The sequence below is a fragment of the Kwoniella newhampshirensis genome, chromosome 9, assembly GCF_039105145.1.
Source record: "Kwoniella newhampshirensis strain CBS 13917 chromosome 9, whole genome shotgun sequence".
In the NCBI taxonomy this organism is placed as follows: Eukaryota; Fungi; Basidiomycota; class Tremellomycetes; order Tremellales; family Cryptococcaceae; genus Kwoniella; species Kwoniella newhampshirensis.
The window spans coordinates 519825-537117 of NC_089963.1; the positions used below are offsets into that span (position 1 = coordinate 519825).

Sequence of the window (17293 nt, forward strand, 5' to 3'; positions counted from 1 at the left end):
AATCGTGATCTGAAACGGGTGACTGTACCAAGGCGTAAGATGATAGCAGCGAATGTCGGTCCAATCAATAATTGGTAGCTAAAGATGGGATGTCAAGACATGACGTTGGTTTCTCAAGTTACGTAATTTTTGTATATACTGCTCGTCGGTCTCCGGTGCACTCTGTCGATCTTTTGGAGTGAGTAGTGACAGTCTAATTCACACTCACTCAGCCCACGCGCGCCTTCGGTCTTCGGCGGCCCTTTTTCAAGTTGAACCTGAAATCTATCTCTCATGGATATCCCATGCCTAACCGTTATCACTCTCTCTCTCTCTCTATATCTACGTAGCCCCGACCTCTTTTTGGGTACATTTCTTCCCCGCCGTTATGCGTGGGGCGTGGGGCCGCACCCTCCCAAAATAGATTCACCGCCGCCGGACATCTGGGATGATCCTTGGGTATTTTGGGTCTTGGCAGAGATCGTTGATAACAGGCCGAGTGAAATGAGGTCCAGGTATAGATCTTGGCCGAAGGCGCTAGATTGACAACAACGATGAATGTTTGATACGTTACTGTGTGCAAAGGATCAATATAAAAGTTTGTAGCGGTGCTCTTGTACGCTCTGAACGACTCTTTTCGTTGGTAGTCACATTGCATTTCCACCATCGTCCACCGTCGACAATTGCACCGGGACGGCCATCATTCCCGACGCCATATCACCTCTGTTGTCCTATTCATCAGGATGTCGTTCATGCCCGTCTCAGCATGTTGCCTGAAAGGTAGCATCCTTCCCGGTACACCTCGAGGCGTGATGGAGCCTGCCGATTCCAGCCGACAGGTCACTAGATATCATGCGACGCCTTCTGACGGAGTCGTAGTGAATGACAAGGCCGCTGTGGTCCTTTACACCGACCTCTTCGGTTTGGGTATCGTGAGTGACTCTGAGAGAGCGTTGTTCGGCGTTTCCCCCCTTTTCCTCACGGCGCTCGCTTAGACATACGATCTAGCAGTGTAGGGCCCGATTGTCTGGATGTCACACACAGCGACCTTGAGCTGATCACTCGACGCTTGATCGTAGCCCAATCCCAAGATCATGGCAGACGTGTTTGCTGATAAACTCGGGATGCACGTCTTCGTCCCTGACTTCATCCGTGAGTACGATTCTCGTCACTGATTGAGCTCGTGCTTCGCTCCCTCCTTCGCGTCCACGAATTGGCAAGTGGAACGAGCTGACACTCTATGCTCCCGCCCACCCCCCAGTGAGACCGCCTGACCCTTCTGTGCTCGATAACGTGCAGCCCTCTTATCCCGAGAAATTCCAGCACAGATCGGTCTTCTCCAGCATCTCCAGCTGGCTTGGCTTCATATTCTTCAAAGCGTATCAGCTCGTGCCCATCATCATGAATGCAAAAGGTCACATAACCATATCGGAGAAAGTGAGTCTGGTCTATCCACTCTTCACGACAAGACGCCTTCACGACAAGACGCATTCATGTATATAAGCTGTCTCTTCCATAAGGGCGGAAGATTTGGCTCTCGGTCTATGCCCGTTAACTCGGTCGGGATGGATCAATCTTCCCGACGTACCCGCTGACACCTTATCGCTTCCTTTTCGTACAGGCCATACACGATCTCAAAGCAGAAGGCTTCACCACCTTCGGAGCAGTCGGATACTGTCGAGGAGGCGCCGTGGTCTGCCATCTCCTTTCTCCAGCCGATAAAAGCCCCACACTCCTCTCGTGCGGAGTCATCATCCACCCTTCGCCCGAGAGAGAGACGTGGGACCGGATCGATAAGCCCACGGTGTGGCATATGGCCGATCATGATCAGTTGTTCGGGGAGGACAAGCTGGACGAGCTGAGGAAGGTCGCCGAGGCGAAGATGAAGGAAGGACTGGAATTCAAGTGTGTCGTTCATGAAGGTGAGTTTGTAGATCCCCCTTGATCAAGTGTGTTGGTTGGTCCAAATCGTCATCGAGCGTTGTGGCCGAGGACGGTGTTCTTCAAGTCCCACCTGTTCTCAAGAGCCTCAGTCGTCAAGAGCTGATCAATGCCTTTCTACTCTTCAGACACATCCCATGGGTTTGCCGCTCGGCCTGCCCTGGAGCATGAACCTACCAAGAAGGCATTCGAGGAGGCCAACGCAGACGCCGTTGCCTTTTTCAAAAAGCATCTCCTCGATACCGCCGCCCAAACATGAGGAGATGATGAGAGACGTGTTCTGCCGAATTGACCAGATCGTAGCATATAGTATGCCCGGCATGGGGGTTCATTGTGTTTTATTTTTACTTTGCAGATAAATGATGAATGTCATGTTTATAGTAATTGAGTATTCCAGAAATCACGGTAGCCTCTCTGGTTCTCTGCTTCTCTGCTTCTCTGGTGGAGAGAAAGCCAATTGAACAACCAAGCCGCCTTTTGACTGATGGAGTGGCCGATATAATATACTTCAGAGGATAGTCGTGCATAGAATATGAGGAGATCAAAGCGCACAGCACCTGCATCCTTGTGTGTATAGTTGTGTAGGTATAATGTTCTGAGTACTCTAATTTCTCTATTGCTTCGCCCCGACGTTCTGGCCGAATTGGCCGATGTAGTTTCCACGGGGGTAGTACTCGCCTAGAATACACAATCAGCGCACTGCGGAATGAATTGTGTCGACACGGTAAAGGCAAAGGAGAGCGTTGACTCACAGACAATGTTAAGCGAGTTCTGTGACGTGACATCGACGTGTCAGCAAACACTATGATAGCTGGTACCAGCATGTCCAATGCTCACCTGACCGTAACCGGTGAAGATAGTCCCATCAGCACACGGAACAGCAACGCAACCAACTTGGGTGGTCGCTTTCCATACCACCTGCGAATCGATAAATATCGCCGGTCAGCGGGTGGTACTTATTTGCTGAGTAGGGACCTCACGTACCTGGGTGAAGTGACTGTATTGAGGGTTAGAAGCATTGTAGGCGGCTGATGACAGAACCAGGACCGTCAATAAGAACGAACGGTCTAAATGTGTCAGTGATACTTTACTCACAAGCTTCATCAGCCCAGGCGTTAAAGCCCATGGTAATGTTGTAGCCGCCTCCGACACCTGCAGCACTGCATGTCAAACTTCGGTCAGTCCCTTCCAGCAGCTGAAGCAAAAACCACGTACAGGTTCTCGCCGTATGGACCGCCGCTGATCAGACGATCTCCACGTCAGCATCGCTCCTGCGAGTGATATTGATCATCAAGACGAGGTGAGCTCACGAGTGCTTGAAGACGCATTGCTTTGCATAGTTCGAGGCGTAGCTGGCGAGGGTAGCGTTCCAACCTAGGGGCTTGGCACCTGTGGACAATCACCGGCATGAGCACGCGAGGACAATAGTTGGAAATTGAGACGTTGACTCACCGTACTGAGCCCTGAAAGCGTTGTGAAGGTCGACAAAGACCTTGGGGTCTCCAGTGAGGGCACTGGACGACGGGGTGGGTTGAGCGGCGACCGAGGAGCTCCTGACAGTGCTGCTGACTACGGGAGCTACCGGTTTCGAGCTCGACGCCACCATGGACGAGGGCTTGGCAGCGCTGCTGCTGACGACCGGGACGGCCGATTTCGAGCTCGCGACGACGACTGAAGAGCTTTTGGCGACGCTGCTGACGACGGGAGCCGCCGATGACTTGGAAGTAGCCACCGCCGCGGCAGAAGTACTAGCTGCCCTCACAACGGATGCCGGAGCACTAGACACGACGGCCTTGGTGGATGATTGAACGGCAGCCGAAGACGGTTTGACGGTGTTGACACTTGCCGCCATGCTGGTCCTGGCAGTGCTGCTGGGGGTCGCACTGACCTGGGTAGTGGTGATGGGACGGCCACATGCGTCGGTTGGCGCTGCGGCTGGCGCCGCCAAGGCCGGAAGAGCGAGCACGAGAAAGGGGAGGATAGCACCGAGAGTGGGGATGTACATCTTGTTGGTTGTTATTTATGTGAAGGTTGGGGTTATCTAATGTGCGATGTGAACGAGCGTGGAGCGGACGTCGAGTCCTGTTCGATAAAGGTATGAAGGTGGTGTATTCTGTCTGAATGAATTGACGAGCAGCAGGCAATGAGTTGGGATGAGAAAGGAGAGGGGAAGAAAAGACGAGCACTGTATAAACGCTCCAATATATACTATGAAAATGTCCGGTGATCACTATCTCTGAACAAACAAAAAAGGATCCTCCGCCACTCGCACGGCATGAAGACACTGTGATTCCTGTAACATAACGTCAAGTGTGTGTCTTGTCTCGGATGCATGTATGTGGTGCCGGACGAAAGGGGCGTAATTGATTGCTGCTTACTGTCGTTGTGCGGTTGTCGTTGTCAAGAGCCCAAAGACGCAAGGAGGAATTTCGCCTAATTATCCCTATTGTTTCAAAGTTCAAGTTGGATAGTTCAATCAGTTTCGGTTTCGGCTCAGTGTGGTAGATTCCTTTTTTCTGATGATGACTAACTACTACTACTATTACTCCGGGGATTTGTTTATTTTGATTCCAGGTACGATTGCTTTTGTTTTCTGATGCCTTTCCCCCTTGTGCCCCTGGTATTCCAGAACAACAGGGGGGCGAACGTTAAATGACGACGACGCGAGACGCAAACGGTGATGGGATTGTACCGATCGGAATAACTAACTTGATCGCTCCGACCGAGAACACGCAATCACCACTGACGGAGTAGCCGCAAGGCACCCCATCCGGTCAACGTTGACCAGATCGAAATTCATTAACATGTCTTTTGTGTATCATTAGGCTTATATGACACCGCACTAGATGACCGGGTTCCGGAGATCAACGAAAGAGGGGGATCTACTATACACGTACTTTTCCGCCCGTAATCCATACGCCCGATGCTGTTGATGTCATCTCACCCGACTCAAAAGCCCGTCAAGCATTATTGACTTCTGCTCAACGGGGTCTGCCACGGCTTTCCCTAAGTCAAGTCGATTCGAAACCAATGCTTGAGACATCGCGCGACATATCACATCCGAGCATGCATTAAACGCCCCATGGACGCACTGGAGGCATTTCTCGTGCCTGAGGCTAATGACAAGTCACCGTTCAGCGTTGATTGATAGGAGACGAAACCGTCACAGGAAGGATGCATAGGGGCAAAGATGGTTCAACTCACGTGCAGCCCTTGAGGACTAAACGGAATGATCGGAGGGAACATGCCTCCAGCTAGGAGGGTTACACCACGACCTCGCTGTCAGCATGGCGTCGTAATCAAGCATCTTGGCCGGGATATGAAGTGATTGGGTACTCTCTCACTGATTCTGCGATATTGGATCTCTTGCACCTGCGATCTTAGGGAAGGTCGGCTCTTCCTTAGGCATCGCTACCTCTCTATCCGGCGAGTGGACCGAAGCAGGCTGTCCCAGCTGTGTCTGTGGGGCAGACTGCCCACCACTGCCCATCTGTTGTATATGTACCTGGACGAGGGGCCGTGAGCTTGTGATCTGCGGGTGCAATGCTCACCTTAGGTCTGGTGCGGCCTGCAGGCGGTGTCTTAGGTCGTACGGTCATCATTGCAGGCAAAGTGGGTGTCATGCTCATTGCTGATGTAGTTTGCTTCCTCGTCGAAGAATAATATCCTCTGATCTTGGGTCGGTTCGGAAGGTTATCTTCGATCTGAGATTTGGATTGAGATTTGGATTTGGTGCTCGACGGTGAACGGACGGAACACGAACATGTAGTGGGAGGACTCGCACAACTCGGACAAGGTGAATCACTATCTGTCTGTACGGATGCCGAAGCAGATTTACTCTTCTTCGTCTTCTTCTTCGTCGTCGTCGTCGTACGAGTGGGTGACGTTCTTGTCGATGATGAAGGCACAGAGGTACTTTCTCTCCAGTTCAATATACAAGCTTCTTGGTAAGGTGAGAGGAACATGTTACCGGACTGAGCGGAGGCTTTTAGGAGCTGTTGTTGTTTCGCAGGAGAAGGAGTGGCGGGTACCATATATGTGGCCTGAAATGCCGGATGGGTATTAGGCATACTGATTATGATTGTTCGAGTAGGCGATGCGTTACTGTATCGTCAGATGAGATCAAGTGTACTGCGAGTGTAAGTAGGCAAAGGTGATAAGACGAACAACCTGTTCAATAGGGCGATGTTCTGGGAGCGCGAGAGCGATTGGGTCAGTGTAGGCGTAGCGTCAGCCGAGATGAGAGCTTGTGTATGGTACGAGTACTGTAAGTTACCGATGAGTTGAAGAAATCTCTTGAATGTGGAGCCGAGACGATATTTATAAGATGGAAGGATGGTTTCTTGGCCACAGTACGTATGTCCCCTGTACCATTATCTCAATATTGGAGCAAGGGAAGACTCAGAACCCGCTTGGAAAGCAATGTGATCTCCACCCCAAGACAGGTCGGGTGGCGGTGGAATGATCAAGGTCTTCGAATCGATTTTGATCGATGACGATGCTCAGATATCACCCGCAAGGTGTATGCGCTATCCTTTCTATTTTTGCTCCCATTTGGCCAACCACCATGAAGGATTCTTCGTTGGAAACGACATGTAAGTTAACAAAGGAGGAATAAGGGGTTTTGGGGACTTTTTTGTGAGATATTCTCGACTTTGTCCGTTCGAGTACAGTAAGTGCTATCAATGAGTGAGGGAAAGAGGGCCGGAAGGGATTATGTTGGTACGATATGACGATTGGCTGATACTAGCTGATGAAAGGAAGGATCGTTGCGAGTGGAGCAAGGGGAGGAAAACGCCGATCCAATTCGGTGAAAGGAGAGACTCCAGTGACATATTGTGCCAGGTTTGTGTTCACCGTACAGCGGAGGCGATAGAGACATGACAATGTACATAGCCTCACGAGCAAGGGAGTGTTCCCAACCCCAATCTGCAACTGTACTGCTGAAAATGCCGGCCGACAGAGGAAAGGATCTGGACTGAACAGCGGACGTGATGTATGTCTATCAGCTGAATGATCTCGTCTGAATCTGTCCTATCTGCCAACCGCGCCAGGCTCTCCAAGTGCACTGACATGTCACGGTAGGCACAGTCTTGTATGCATGGTAGTCAGCTGCATGATGTCTATCCGCTGTCTGCGATAGTCCGTGCCGAAGGTGACGGAGACGGGGCAGGGCAAGTGTGATGCACACAGTCGCATGAACACAATCCCGCAATCGCATACGCAAGGGAACACACAACACATTTTCGCCTGAATCCTCTCTGTACATCTCTTGTCTGCCTTTCAGTGCTATCCGCCACCCTCCCCAGACACGATTATCTCGTTGGAATTGATTTTCGTCGTTGACCGATCAGATTGGATGTGTATATACAAAGGAATGCTCGTCTTGATGAAACCAGCGCGGCCGGATGGCTACCCTTCCCTTCCCCACGCCTTCCCAATGTCTCTCTCTGTCTCTCTCTGTCTCTTTGCTTTGTCTCGCACCATAATCCAAGCCACCTTGCCTTTGGGTCAACCTAACCTTTTCCCATTGTTCGGGTCTCCGCGTAGCCGGTTCAAAGGTCTTTTCCAGCCTGATCCCCTGGATTTACATCCTTCAACTCTTTACATTCATCGAACTGCATTCATTTGCTCCAATCACTTGCTTCTCTCTCAGGAGTGTCCATATCGACGACGACCACGTACGAGAGAGAGAGTCACACGGCCAAACATACTACAGACTGTGAGTAATCATACGCTCACTCTGTCCCCACTTGTTCTGTGAATAGGGGGGTTCCGTACACGTGCATGGACGTGTGACACGACAGAACGTGTTGTGATCAAGACCGTACCTATATCATCTGGGAATGGTGCGGGTAAGATATTCTGCTTCCCCCCATCGCGTCGATCTGCATGGGCTATGTTCCCCTCCTTGACCCCTCTACCCGCTTCTTACCGCCTTTTCTCGGCACCACCACCGCTCCCCATCCCTTCTCAAGGGATCACGGGCCTCTATGCCAAGAGTGAGATGGGTGTGATGGTGGTTTGATCGGATGATGGCAGCGATATCGCGATATCGAGGGGTATCTTGAACCGTCTCCTCCAGGGCAAGGGACGTCAGTGGCTGGAGGGTCTAGGTCCTATCAGAACCCTCACAAGTCCATTTCCAATATGTCCGAGATACCCCTCAAATCGGCTTCACGCATGCGTAATCCGATACAGACTCGTTGAACCTGAAGGGTTCATTTCTAGCCTGCGATATTCAGTAGCGGTGGAGGGCAAGAGGGCTTCCAGGATCCATCCCATCCCTATCTCTTTCTAGCTTGCTATGAGATTAGGGGTGTTGTAGGTTTACCACCACTGACGTCTATCCTTTCCACCCCTCCTTCTTCCCCGATCTTTACCCCATCCCTTCCCCTCTCCGCCCCCCTCAATGACCCGTAATAACACATATCGACTGTGCCATTGCTATATTACAACTTTATAATACGATTTCGCACTCGCAATCATCTCTCCGAACTCGCTGGTGCATTCCCACGACCGCTCGTCACCTGGAACGCTACCTATCGGCGTCATCTTTCCTTTTTTTCCATCTCCTGAACCTGCATTCTTTGATCGCACATTCCGGAAACCATCCATCCATCCATCCATCCTCTCGCTGCTGAACTGTATACCATCAATTGAAATCTCTCCTTGCCATTTGCATCTTCTCGATAATTATGAGCAAAGAAGCAGCTCCAGACATGTCAAACAAGAGTCACCCCAGCGCCCAGGCGCCCAAGAAAACCATGGTGAGTCTACCTCGCTGGAAGATCGCGAGATTAGCGCAATCGAAGAAGAGGGAAGCTGATTGCCTATCAACAATGCTAAGCTCAACTTGGGTAACCTCCCGCCCAAGCTCAAGCCTTCCGACATGAAGCAGGCTGCCAGTGTGAGTTCTGATCGATATTATTCATCCATCACTAAGATCGCAGTGAGCTGATGTTGCTTCCTCACGTAGCAATACCCTCGAACACCTTCACGTGTTAATCCCAGTGAGTGTGTTGTAATCGGATGTTGCTTGAACAGATGCTGACTTGACCTGCAACTTCAGATCAACCTCCTTGGCCTGCGTGTATGTTGATCCGGTCCATCTCATCAAGCGCTCAGTAGCTGACTCCTCACAGACCGTGGTTACCACGAGTACTCCTTCGCCCATGTATGTCAGCCAGCGTAATGACCCCCTTGCAAGGCTTGCCACTAATCACATCTCTAGGCTACCATGGGTGTCCGTCTTCCCACCATTCTCGGCAAAGCCATCGACGATGTCTGGAAGACCCTCAACCAGGAGTACGACGAGGACAGGATCGTCGATCTCGTCAATTGCATTCACAGGATGGAGGACTTGATGGGTGACTTGCAAGGTAATAGCAAGCTGAGGCCAATTGCCGATGACGGAGCGGGTGATGTTGCCCTTTGGAACAAGGTGAGCGATGACCAACCGGGCCTTAATTCAGACACTAATGTCTTTGTGATGGTCAATAGGAGATCGCCAAGTTCTTCAGGGGCAAGGACTTCATGAACGCACCTTGGTTGTTTGCTGAAGCTTACAAGTACCGAAGAATGAGGGAGTGTTTCTCCCTTTCCAAGTATTGGGTCGATTACGGTGAGCCGATTTAGGTTGAGCCTTGGAGGTAGACGATTGCAGCTGACTCACTACAATCACAGACGTTTTCTTCCGTCAAAAGTGTGATACCTTCTCGCGTTCCAGTCAGGCTGTCTTCGAGCTTTCTCAACGATTCTCAGAACCCCAACAGGGCGATGACAAACTTTCCGAGGAGGCCAAGTTCGACAAGAACAAGCTTCTATTCCACGAACTCACACAAGGTGAGCAAAATGCCCGCAGCCATCAAATCGGCTAACATCGACTGCAGTCTGCTTGTGGGGGAACTCAACCGATCTGTCCCTTCTTATCGACATGACCGAGGAGGATATCAAGAAGCTCCAGTCCACCGGTGGAGACCACCTTGCAGCGACAGAGAAGAACATCCTGGGTAATCACTTGCCCAAGCTCGCTGAGTACGTCTGCAAGGTCAAGGGAGGAAGAATCGATTTCGTTCTCGACAATGCTGGTGCGTTGAGTGCCCTTGCGCCATGTCCGCGATGTCCCCGCTAATTGTCGTTACTGCAGGTTTCGAGCTCTACTGTGATCTTGTCTACGCCGACTGGCTCATCCAAAGCGGTATCTGCAACAAGGTTATCTTCCACGGAAAGAAGATCCCCTGGTTCGTCAGTGATGTCACCAAGAAGGACTGGGACTGGTGAGTATCTGAAAGGGAAAGGAGAAACGCTGCCTCAGCTAAATATGCCCTGCCTTCTTATTCAGGATTCTCAACTCGTGTGTCTATGGCCAGCTCTTCGCCGACGCGACTGATGCGGAGGTGGAATCACTTCGAGTTCTTGGACACAGGTGGAAGCAGTACGAGAAGGAGGGCAAGTGGAAGTATGAGCAGCACCCCTTCTGGTGCACCGGTTACACCTTCGTGAGTAGCTCCGCTGGTGTTATCGAGAAATCCGCGAGACAAACTGATAAATGATTCTCTAGTGGGACCTGCATTCCGAAGCTCCTGATCTCTTCCAATATCTCTCCGAATCTGACCTTGTCATCTTCAAGGGTGATCTCAACCACCGTGAGTATGGTCTGGCCGAGAGTCCCTATACAGCTCGCTGATTTAAGCCTTTGACTTCGCCCAGGAAAACTCACATACGATTGTCATGCACCCCTCGACACACCTTTCAACATGGCCATCGGTCCGCTTGCCTCCGAGCCCGGTGCCCCACCTGTCTGTTCCCTCCGAACGATCAAGTCGGATGTCGTCGTTGGCATTCCTCCAGGTGTCGGAGACAAGCTTGACGAGGAAGAACCCGGATGGAAGATCTCTGGTAAATACGCCGTTGTCCTTCTTTCCGAGGGAAGGAAGGGCGAGACGCCGGTTTACCAGAACTGAGCGGGGGAATCGTCCATCGGTACGACGAAGAGAAAGGAGGTATTGCTTGCTCAAGTGAAGGGCGACGAAGGGCGTAGGTAGTGAGTAGTAGTCAGAAAGTCCGACGTGTCAGTAGCGTATCCTCGTGTCTGATTTCACAGATATTTGCCAAATTTATATTATCTGTATGCAAAGTCTACCAGTATACATGCATGTCATGTGAGCGTGCAATAAGTCATTCTGAGGGAGATCATGCATCATCGTCATGCAAGGTATATAAACATGCTTGGTCATCTATCTATGTTGTGTCCAACTACAAACCCATCGCAGCCTTTGCTCTATGTAACGAGTCTTCCCATCTGGCAAGTACGAATCCCTGCCCATACCCCATGATCGCCTCACTTTCATCCAGGAAACGTCGACATTCTTCCATCTTCCTCTCCGTATGGGTCAACCACCTCCCTATTCGATCTTTGTATTCGCTCTTGAGGCGAGTTTCGTCGGAAGTATCTCTTGTGGAAAGAAACCATACAAACATGGCTATCTCGGTCCACAGAGTCGGATATGGAGAGTTGAGTAGGTCGGGAGGTGTGAAGGTGAATGGTGAGTCCTGGTTTGGGGTAGAGAGGAAGAAGACCGGCGATAATTCTACGAGAAGCTCTGATGAGACGAGAGTCTGGTGCAACACACAGGGTCGTTAGTGTTTTGGGCGAGTAGCATCCAATGGATTGCAAGACATACGGGGGACGCTACGATCTCCTCACGCAGGAGGGAGAACGATTGAATCCTGATGTTGTCGAACGGATTGGCGGGATCCAACAGCTGTGACCGGATAGTCAGTGCAGATCAAAGCCACGAGATGACGAGATCAACTCACTTGTTTCAGCAACTGAATCTTTTCCGACGATGAGGAGTGTAAAGAGACGACAGCTCCAATGAGCTTGAACAGTGCTTGACGCATGACTGGCGATGGCCATTGGGCAGTAAGGGGGATGAGGGACTGATAACAGTCGAATCAGCTCGTGTCGCGGAAATATGTATCGTAGACGCGGCTTGGCGTACCTCAAATAGCGTTACCGCATCGTCATCCTCCAGGACAACACTTCCACCTTTGCTCTTCTCTTGCAGGGCAAGATGAATCAGTTTCCACGTCCACACAGCTCCAGCATCCGATGCTGATCCCCCAAGCGCGACTGATATGATAGGGATGAAGTCTCCCAGCAAGTTCGCGGGTAAAGGGGATGGAAGCAGTTTAAAGAGTTCGTTGGAAGTTGCACTCTCGGCGGCTAAGAGGATGAGCGAAGCGATACTTCCTTGAATGGTGATATTGCTAATGTTGACAATCTTGTCGAAAAGTGCTCGATCAGACAGGTCCAGCAAATGAGCAGTTTTCTGTGACGCAAGAGCAGTCAGCGCCTGTTTGACGTAGCAATCCGAGCGATCTCGCAATATGAAGATGTATGATGACTCACCCTCGCACGCTCGAGTGCCATCGCTCCTCTTCCCCAGCCGTCCTCTCCGTCTAGGCTCAGTTGTAATGTGGTTTGAGGTCCGCCAAACCTCGGATATGTAGCCAAGAACCATCGCTCCGTCAGTCCCGCATTGACTTTATAGCCGAGTCCCGCAACAAAATGGTACAGGAGGTTGCAAAGTATGTTCTGTGGAAGGAGTATCAGCTGAACGTTCACGACCAGAAGGTTCTGAGGAGAATCTCACTCTTTGTTCACCACCTGCATCAGAGGTAGGCTGAACCCATTCCCAGATGACATCTATCAGTTCACAAGCCTGCTGAATGAGACCTCGTGACGAGTCAGCTTTCGTTGACGATGACAGGCTATCCAGTGCAAGAGAGATAGCTTCGGATACGGAAAGGAGTGTAGGTGTGCTTCGAGCATTGGGAAGTCGTGGTATAGCTGATACGTCGAACTTGATCAGCATCCGCGTGTGCAACGCGATTCTCATCAATACGAGAGGAGCGAAGACCGATGATTCCACCTACCGGTCTTGAAGTAGATCAGGATGAGTTCAAACTCCGATATTGCGATCAACCATTCCGAGACACTTTCGACCTTCTCATCCACTTCCCCTCTCTCGTCCTGTCCCTCATCATTGAAAGCGAAACCTTCAGCTCGCTCAACCATATACTGTAACGCTTCCGTGAGGCCCAGTACCACCTCGCGCGGCCGACCATACTGTGAGATCAGTGATAGTGATCTAGGAACAGATGGTCCACCGATCAAGCTCAGGGGCAGGAGTAGAGGCATGTATGTTAGGGCTGTATCTTCGAGGAGGAGTGCCTGTCCGCGAAACCCGAAGAGTCAAGATGTGGTCTGAGGCATGCTTAGAAAGCACGAACAGATCGCTCACCCGTCGCCGATCTCTTGTGCCTCCATCACCCTCCTCCAACAGCTGAACAAAAGCGTCACAAGCGGCGTTTTGGACAGAGACATCCTCAGAGCTTAAATAGGTCTCCATTGCTCGAGTGAAGGTCGCTTCATCTGACGCTGCGATATGATCAGCTTGAGTTTCACAACACCTTCTTAGTTGCCGGCATGCCAAAGCTCACGAGATACAGAGATCATCTCGCGCAGTGTTGCGATCACCGACGTGGAGTCTGCCATATTGCATGGAGTAATTGAAAGCAGTATGAGCGGATAGAAAGGAGAAGAGGAGACGGTGTCAGACGTGAACGGACGTTTGAACAGTTCTTGTCGCTCCGTGCCTTGGAGTTATCTTTGTTTTCGTTTCAGATCACAACCACTTGAACCTCGACACGATGCCATGGCTGTACCGCTGCAAGCTTATGTAGCTCAAATCACGACCTTGACCTCACACTGCCATTGAAGAGATAGGAAACGAAGGCACCTTGTTCATGCTCACTGATGCTGACGGTTGCATCGGCCTTTTTATCGCTTCCCAGCTAATTTCTTCGTCCGCTCTTCTCATCGCTCGTGGACTTGACTATATTGGACATGTTTCACTGAACGTCTTAGGCAAAATGCGTTATCGTGGTTGTCATCATATCATACATTTCGTAACGTCCATAGGGAATCAGCGCTATGCAGCGACCAACAAAGAAGACCATACAATCTGAAATAAGGGGTCCCACCGTCAATATCAATCCGATTCTTCAACTTTCTTCGGCAAGGGCACTCACTGTCCACTCACATCTCAGCTTGATCACGGCTTAAGCCACCCCAAACAGCCTCGCGATTTCATCCTTCTTATCCATCTTCAATTCCAACAGACAGCTCTTTACCGTAGGATCGGCTCTGAACACCGCTTTGGCAGATGGAGGAGGTGCCGAAGGTGGGGGTTGATTCTGGTTGTTTACTTCTTGGTCGTTCTCTTTCTCGCTATTTTGGGGTTGGGGAGTAAGTGATCCTGATCCAGGTGTGGACGGTTCGCCTCGAAGCTATGGAAAGCAAACAAAGTCAGCGATTGATGTTTTCTGTTTCGTTTTGTGGAAGGCAAAGTGAACAGTCCCTCCTTCGTAGGACGTTCGATACAGCTGTCTAAGAGGATACAGTCGAACTCACGGTGGATATGGACGTGGATCCTCTGACATGTCGTCGCGGTGAATCGATCCCTCCTATCGTCCCTTTCACAGCTGGCAGAGGCAATCCTCCTGGGAAATGAATACTTGTCGAACCGGCTGATGATTTGGGTTGATCATCATCATCGTGATCACCAGTGGTGGACGGGTTAGAGCTGCGATGGGTCTGGACGGGCGGAGGAATGTTGCTTCGGGAGCGAAGAGAGGATGATCCAGATGCTGGGGAGGACATGGCAGATCTGTATAGGTGAGATGTGGTGGTAATGATACGTTATAGTCTATGCAGATCAAGCAAAGTGACATGCCTGTCGGTGGAAATGAGGATGTTGCTTGATTATCAGGCTCACTTAGATAACAAATGTTCTGGACGAGCGTGTCTTTTCGACTGGTGGGAAATCAACATCACTTTGACGATGAACATCGTCGGCATCGATCAGCCGACATCCATAGATATACACTGCGTTTGTCTCCTTGTCTCTCGGGTGTTCCACTTGCAGCAAGCTCGCCATCTGGCTGACCGAACACGTTGATCAAGATGGGAGATGCCGCGAATGATTTCCCGACACCCTCGTCTCAGTTACCTTTCTCCGGGGCTTCATCCGTCTTCGGATCAGAAGCGGAAGGATCAGGATCAGGATCAGGATCAGCCTCGTCCCTCAAATGGTACAGAAAGGTCCCAAAGTTCAATTCGAGGGCCGGACATCCATATGAATTGCAAAGCGTCACTTTGGTAGGTCCCTGCGCTCATCTCTGATCAATACGGTGAGAAACACGATGTCCAATGTCAACTGATTGCGCGTTGAACCACGATATAGCAAGGTCCTACTGCTACAGGGCGTGTAGCTTATACCTCTGTAACATTCTGGCCGTTCGTGGGTGCTAAAACCCCTTGGAAAAGACCAGAGGGCGTAAGTTGGGATTGGAAGAAGTATGAGGGTACAGTAGCCATGTGCAGCTCAAATCGGGTGAGTAAGACTGTACAGATTCCGGACATCGATGTCGTACGATTCCTGATGGGTGACCCCGTATTTGTGATGGCCACAGCTAGTCGTAGGAAGATGTAGAGACAAAAAGCCTTGGACAGAATTATGGGATATGACAATCCAAGTGAGCTTCGAGGTCGAACTTTCTGGGGGCTGCGCATAAGCTGACAACAATTCGTAGGACGATCTCTACTCCGTGGCATGGACCTATCATCCCTTTACGTGTCATCCCCTCTTGGCGGTAGGAGGCAAGAGCGCTCTCATCTACATCATCGACGCTGTGACGAAGGAGTGTCTACGGACTTTGCGAGGTCATGGCGATGTGAGCAAAGTCTACGATATCGTCTAGACCACGGATGCGTTGATTGAAGCCGGATCCGAACGAACAGGACATCCTGTGTCTGACCTTCGACCCATCCAATCCTCACATCCTAGCATCATGCTCGACTGATCGGACCACAAGAATATGGAATATTCTTGGCACGGAACCTCCGGATCCTCTGCCCGGTTCTAAGCCGAGCGAAAACTACCCAATGGGAGATGCGGACGAGGGGAACAAGATAGTAGCCATACTAGCAGGTGAAGGCAAGGCCGGACATCAGAGCTATATCACATGTGCCGTATGTGACTCTCTGACCTGTCATAGTTCCATTCTTTGATTTCCGGTGCTTACGCGAATCGCAATTCAGGCCTTTCACCCGACCAAAAGAGCCATAGCGACATGCGGCCTGGATTACACCGTCAAAATATGGCCACTTCCACCTTTGCCTGAGCTGACATTGAAGCCGGAACCGACCCCGAGAGGGTATCGCCCCGTAGTAATCCACTTCCCCTTGTTCTCGACCAACAGATTTCATGATGATTTCCTGGATCATGTAGACTGGTGTGTTGCTTGATATCAAGCTAGATCAATATTGGAGGGGATACTGATCCATGTTCTATTGGTTTAGGCTTGGAGATGATGTGCTGGTCACGCGGGTGGCCCAGCAAATTATCACCTGGCAATGGCTTGGTTATAAGCGGTACTTCAATGACTACGAATACGCTCCTCTAAGTATGGATCCTCCGAGCTCTGACTACACCGGTTCAGGTACGTTCAATCTTCCGCCGTGTCTGAATGGAACCCCATTTCCCTTTCCGCATGTTTCTGACCAAGGTTGCGCAGGTTCATACATAGTCATCGCCCGATATCCTAACCTTGTGGGCGCATGGTTCGTTTCTCCTGGAATACACCACGCTTTCGTTCCCGCTCCTTCTGAACGAGAAGCTTTCCCGGACCTGGTCACCGATCCCCTCATAGGGTTTTGTGCTCAACGTGGCGGAGCACCAGAGGTCCTGTTGTACAATCCTCTACTAGCTCAAGACGATGGATCTGTCCCTGAACCTATAACCGATCTTCGAGTCATCCCGAGTTCCCCTAGCGATAGCGAAGATGAAGAGGACGAGTCGGACGCAGGCATGGAAGTAGAAGAAGTCGATCGGGTTGTCAAAAAGGATTATCCTGATTTGATATCACCAAACTCGACATATAGCAGGAACTCCAGACCGCAAAACGTACGGAACGCGTCCCTAGAACCTTGGCGTTTGGTTGCTTCGGACTGGCCGAAAGTGCTTCGAAATTCAGGTCTAAAAAGCTGGCTGCCACCTGATCACCTGACGGCTATTCAACATGTGGCGATCAGTCCGAGAGGAGCTCAATGGATAGTGGGTGTGGGGTCGGGGATGGCAGTGTTTGTTTGGCGCTTGGGCGGAAGGGAAATGGGCGAAATGAGGAAGTGAATGTCAAGGAAGAAACGGTCTCAGACCATAAGGAAGCAGTGGGCAAGGTCATGTCAATGGGTTGTATGACGATGCACGTTGTATCGGTCTCACTCTCGTACTAATCAGAG

At 50.8% G+C, this 17293-nt stretch overlaps 7 protein-coding genes across 7 annotated transcripts; 3 read left to right on the forward strand and 4 right to left on the reverse strand.

The window, feature by feature from the left end:
- Window positions 1-722: 722 nt before the first annotated feature.
- On the forward strand, window positions 723-2179 carry IAR55_004889 (uncharacterized protein; the record flags this gene model as incomplete). Its single annotated transcript, XM_066947983.1, has 5 exons — window positions 723-911; window positions 1059-1131; window positions 1241-1416; window positions 1601-1901; window positions 2049-2179. 5 exons carry the CDS (start codon window positions 723-725, stop codon window positions 2177-2179), a joined length of 870 nt encoding a protein of 289 aa, XP_066801442.1.
- A 354-nt stretch (window positions 2180-2533) lies between these two features.
- On the reverse strand, window positions 2534-3925 carry IAR55_004890 (uncharacterized protein; the record flags this gene model as incomplete). Its single annotated transcript, XM_066947984.1, has 8 exons — window positions 2534-2598; window positions 2673-2691; window positions 2758-2838; window positions 2905-2948; window positions 3016-3080; window positions 3136-3159; window positions 3231-3309; window positions 3373-3925. 8 exons carry the CDS (start codon window positions 3923-3925, stop codon window positions 2534-2536), a joined length of 930 nt encoding a protein of 309 aa, XP_066801443.1.
- A 1215-nt stretch (window positions 3926-5140) lies between these two features.
- Window positions 5141-5990, reverse strand: IAR55_004891 (uncharacterized protein; the record flags this gene model as incomplete). Its single annotated transcript, XM_066947985.1, has 3 exons — window positions 5141-5174; window positions 5265-5425; window positions 5472-5990. 3 exons carry the CDS (start codon window positions 5988-5990, stop codon window positions 5141-5143), a joined length of 714 nt encoding a protein of 237 aa, XP_066801444.1.
- Window positions 5991-8618: 2628 nt separating this feature from the next.
- On the forward strand, window positions 8619-10886 carry IAR55_004892 (uncharacterized protein; the record flags this gene model as incomplete). The annotated part of the gene is made up of 13 exons (XM_066947986.1): window positions 8619-8690; window positions 8771-8830; window positions 8900-8933; window positions 8993-9013; window positions 9066-9097; window positions 9155-9364; window positions 9424-9544; window positions 9607-9765; window positions 9813-10010; window positions 10070-10199; window positions 10265-10421; window positions 10484-10568; window positions 10633-10886. The coding sequence occupies 13 exons, from the start codon at window positions 8619-8621 to the stop codon at window positions 10884-10886; spliced, it is 1533 nt and encodes a 510-aa protein (XP_066801445.1).
- Window positions 10887-11178: 292 nt separating this feature from the next.
- On the reverse strand, window positions 11179-13486 carry IAR55_004893 (uncharacterized protein; the record flags this gene model as incomplete). Its single annotated transcript, XM_066947987.1, has 9 exons — window positions 11179-11541; window positions 11607-11687; window positions 11743-11865; window positions 11928-12257; window positions 12338-12523; window positions 12582-12778; window positions 12865-13162; window positions 13233-13369; window positions 13432-13486. The coding sequence occupies 9 exons, from the start codon at window positions 13484-13486 to the stop codon at window positions 11179-11181; spliced, it is 1770 nt and encodes a 589-aa protein (XP_066801446.1).
- Window positions 13487-14052: 566 nt separating this feature from the next.
- Window positions 14053-14653, reverse strand: IAR55_004894 (uncharacterized protein; the record flags this gene model as incomplete). The annotated part of the gene is made up of 2 exons (XM_066947988.1): window positions 14053-14280; window positions 14405-14653. The coding sequence occupies 2 exons, from the start codon at window positions 14651-14653 to the stop codon at window positions 14053-14055; spliced, it is 477 nt and encodes a 158-aa protein (XP_066801447.1).
- Window positions 14654-14956: 303 nt separating this feature from the next.
- Window positions 14957-17183, forward strand: IAR55_004895 (uncharacterized protein; the record flags this gene model as incomplete). Its single annotated transcript, XM_066947989.1, has 8 exons — window positions 14957-15151; window positions 15237-15386; window positions 15466-15528; window positions 15586-15726; window positions 15794-16024; window positions 16094-16287; window positions 16355-16494; window positions 16570-17183. The coding sequence occupies 8 exons, from the start codon at window positions 14957-14959 to the stop codon at window positions 17181-17183; spliced, it is 1728 nt and encodes a 575-aa protein (XP_066801448.1).
- Window positions 17184-17293: the final 110 nt, after the last annotated feature.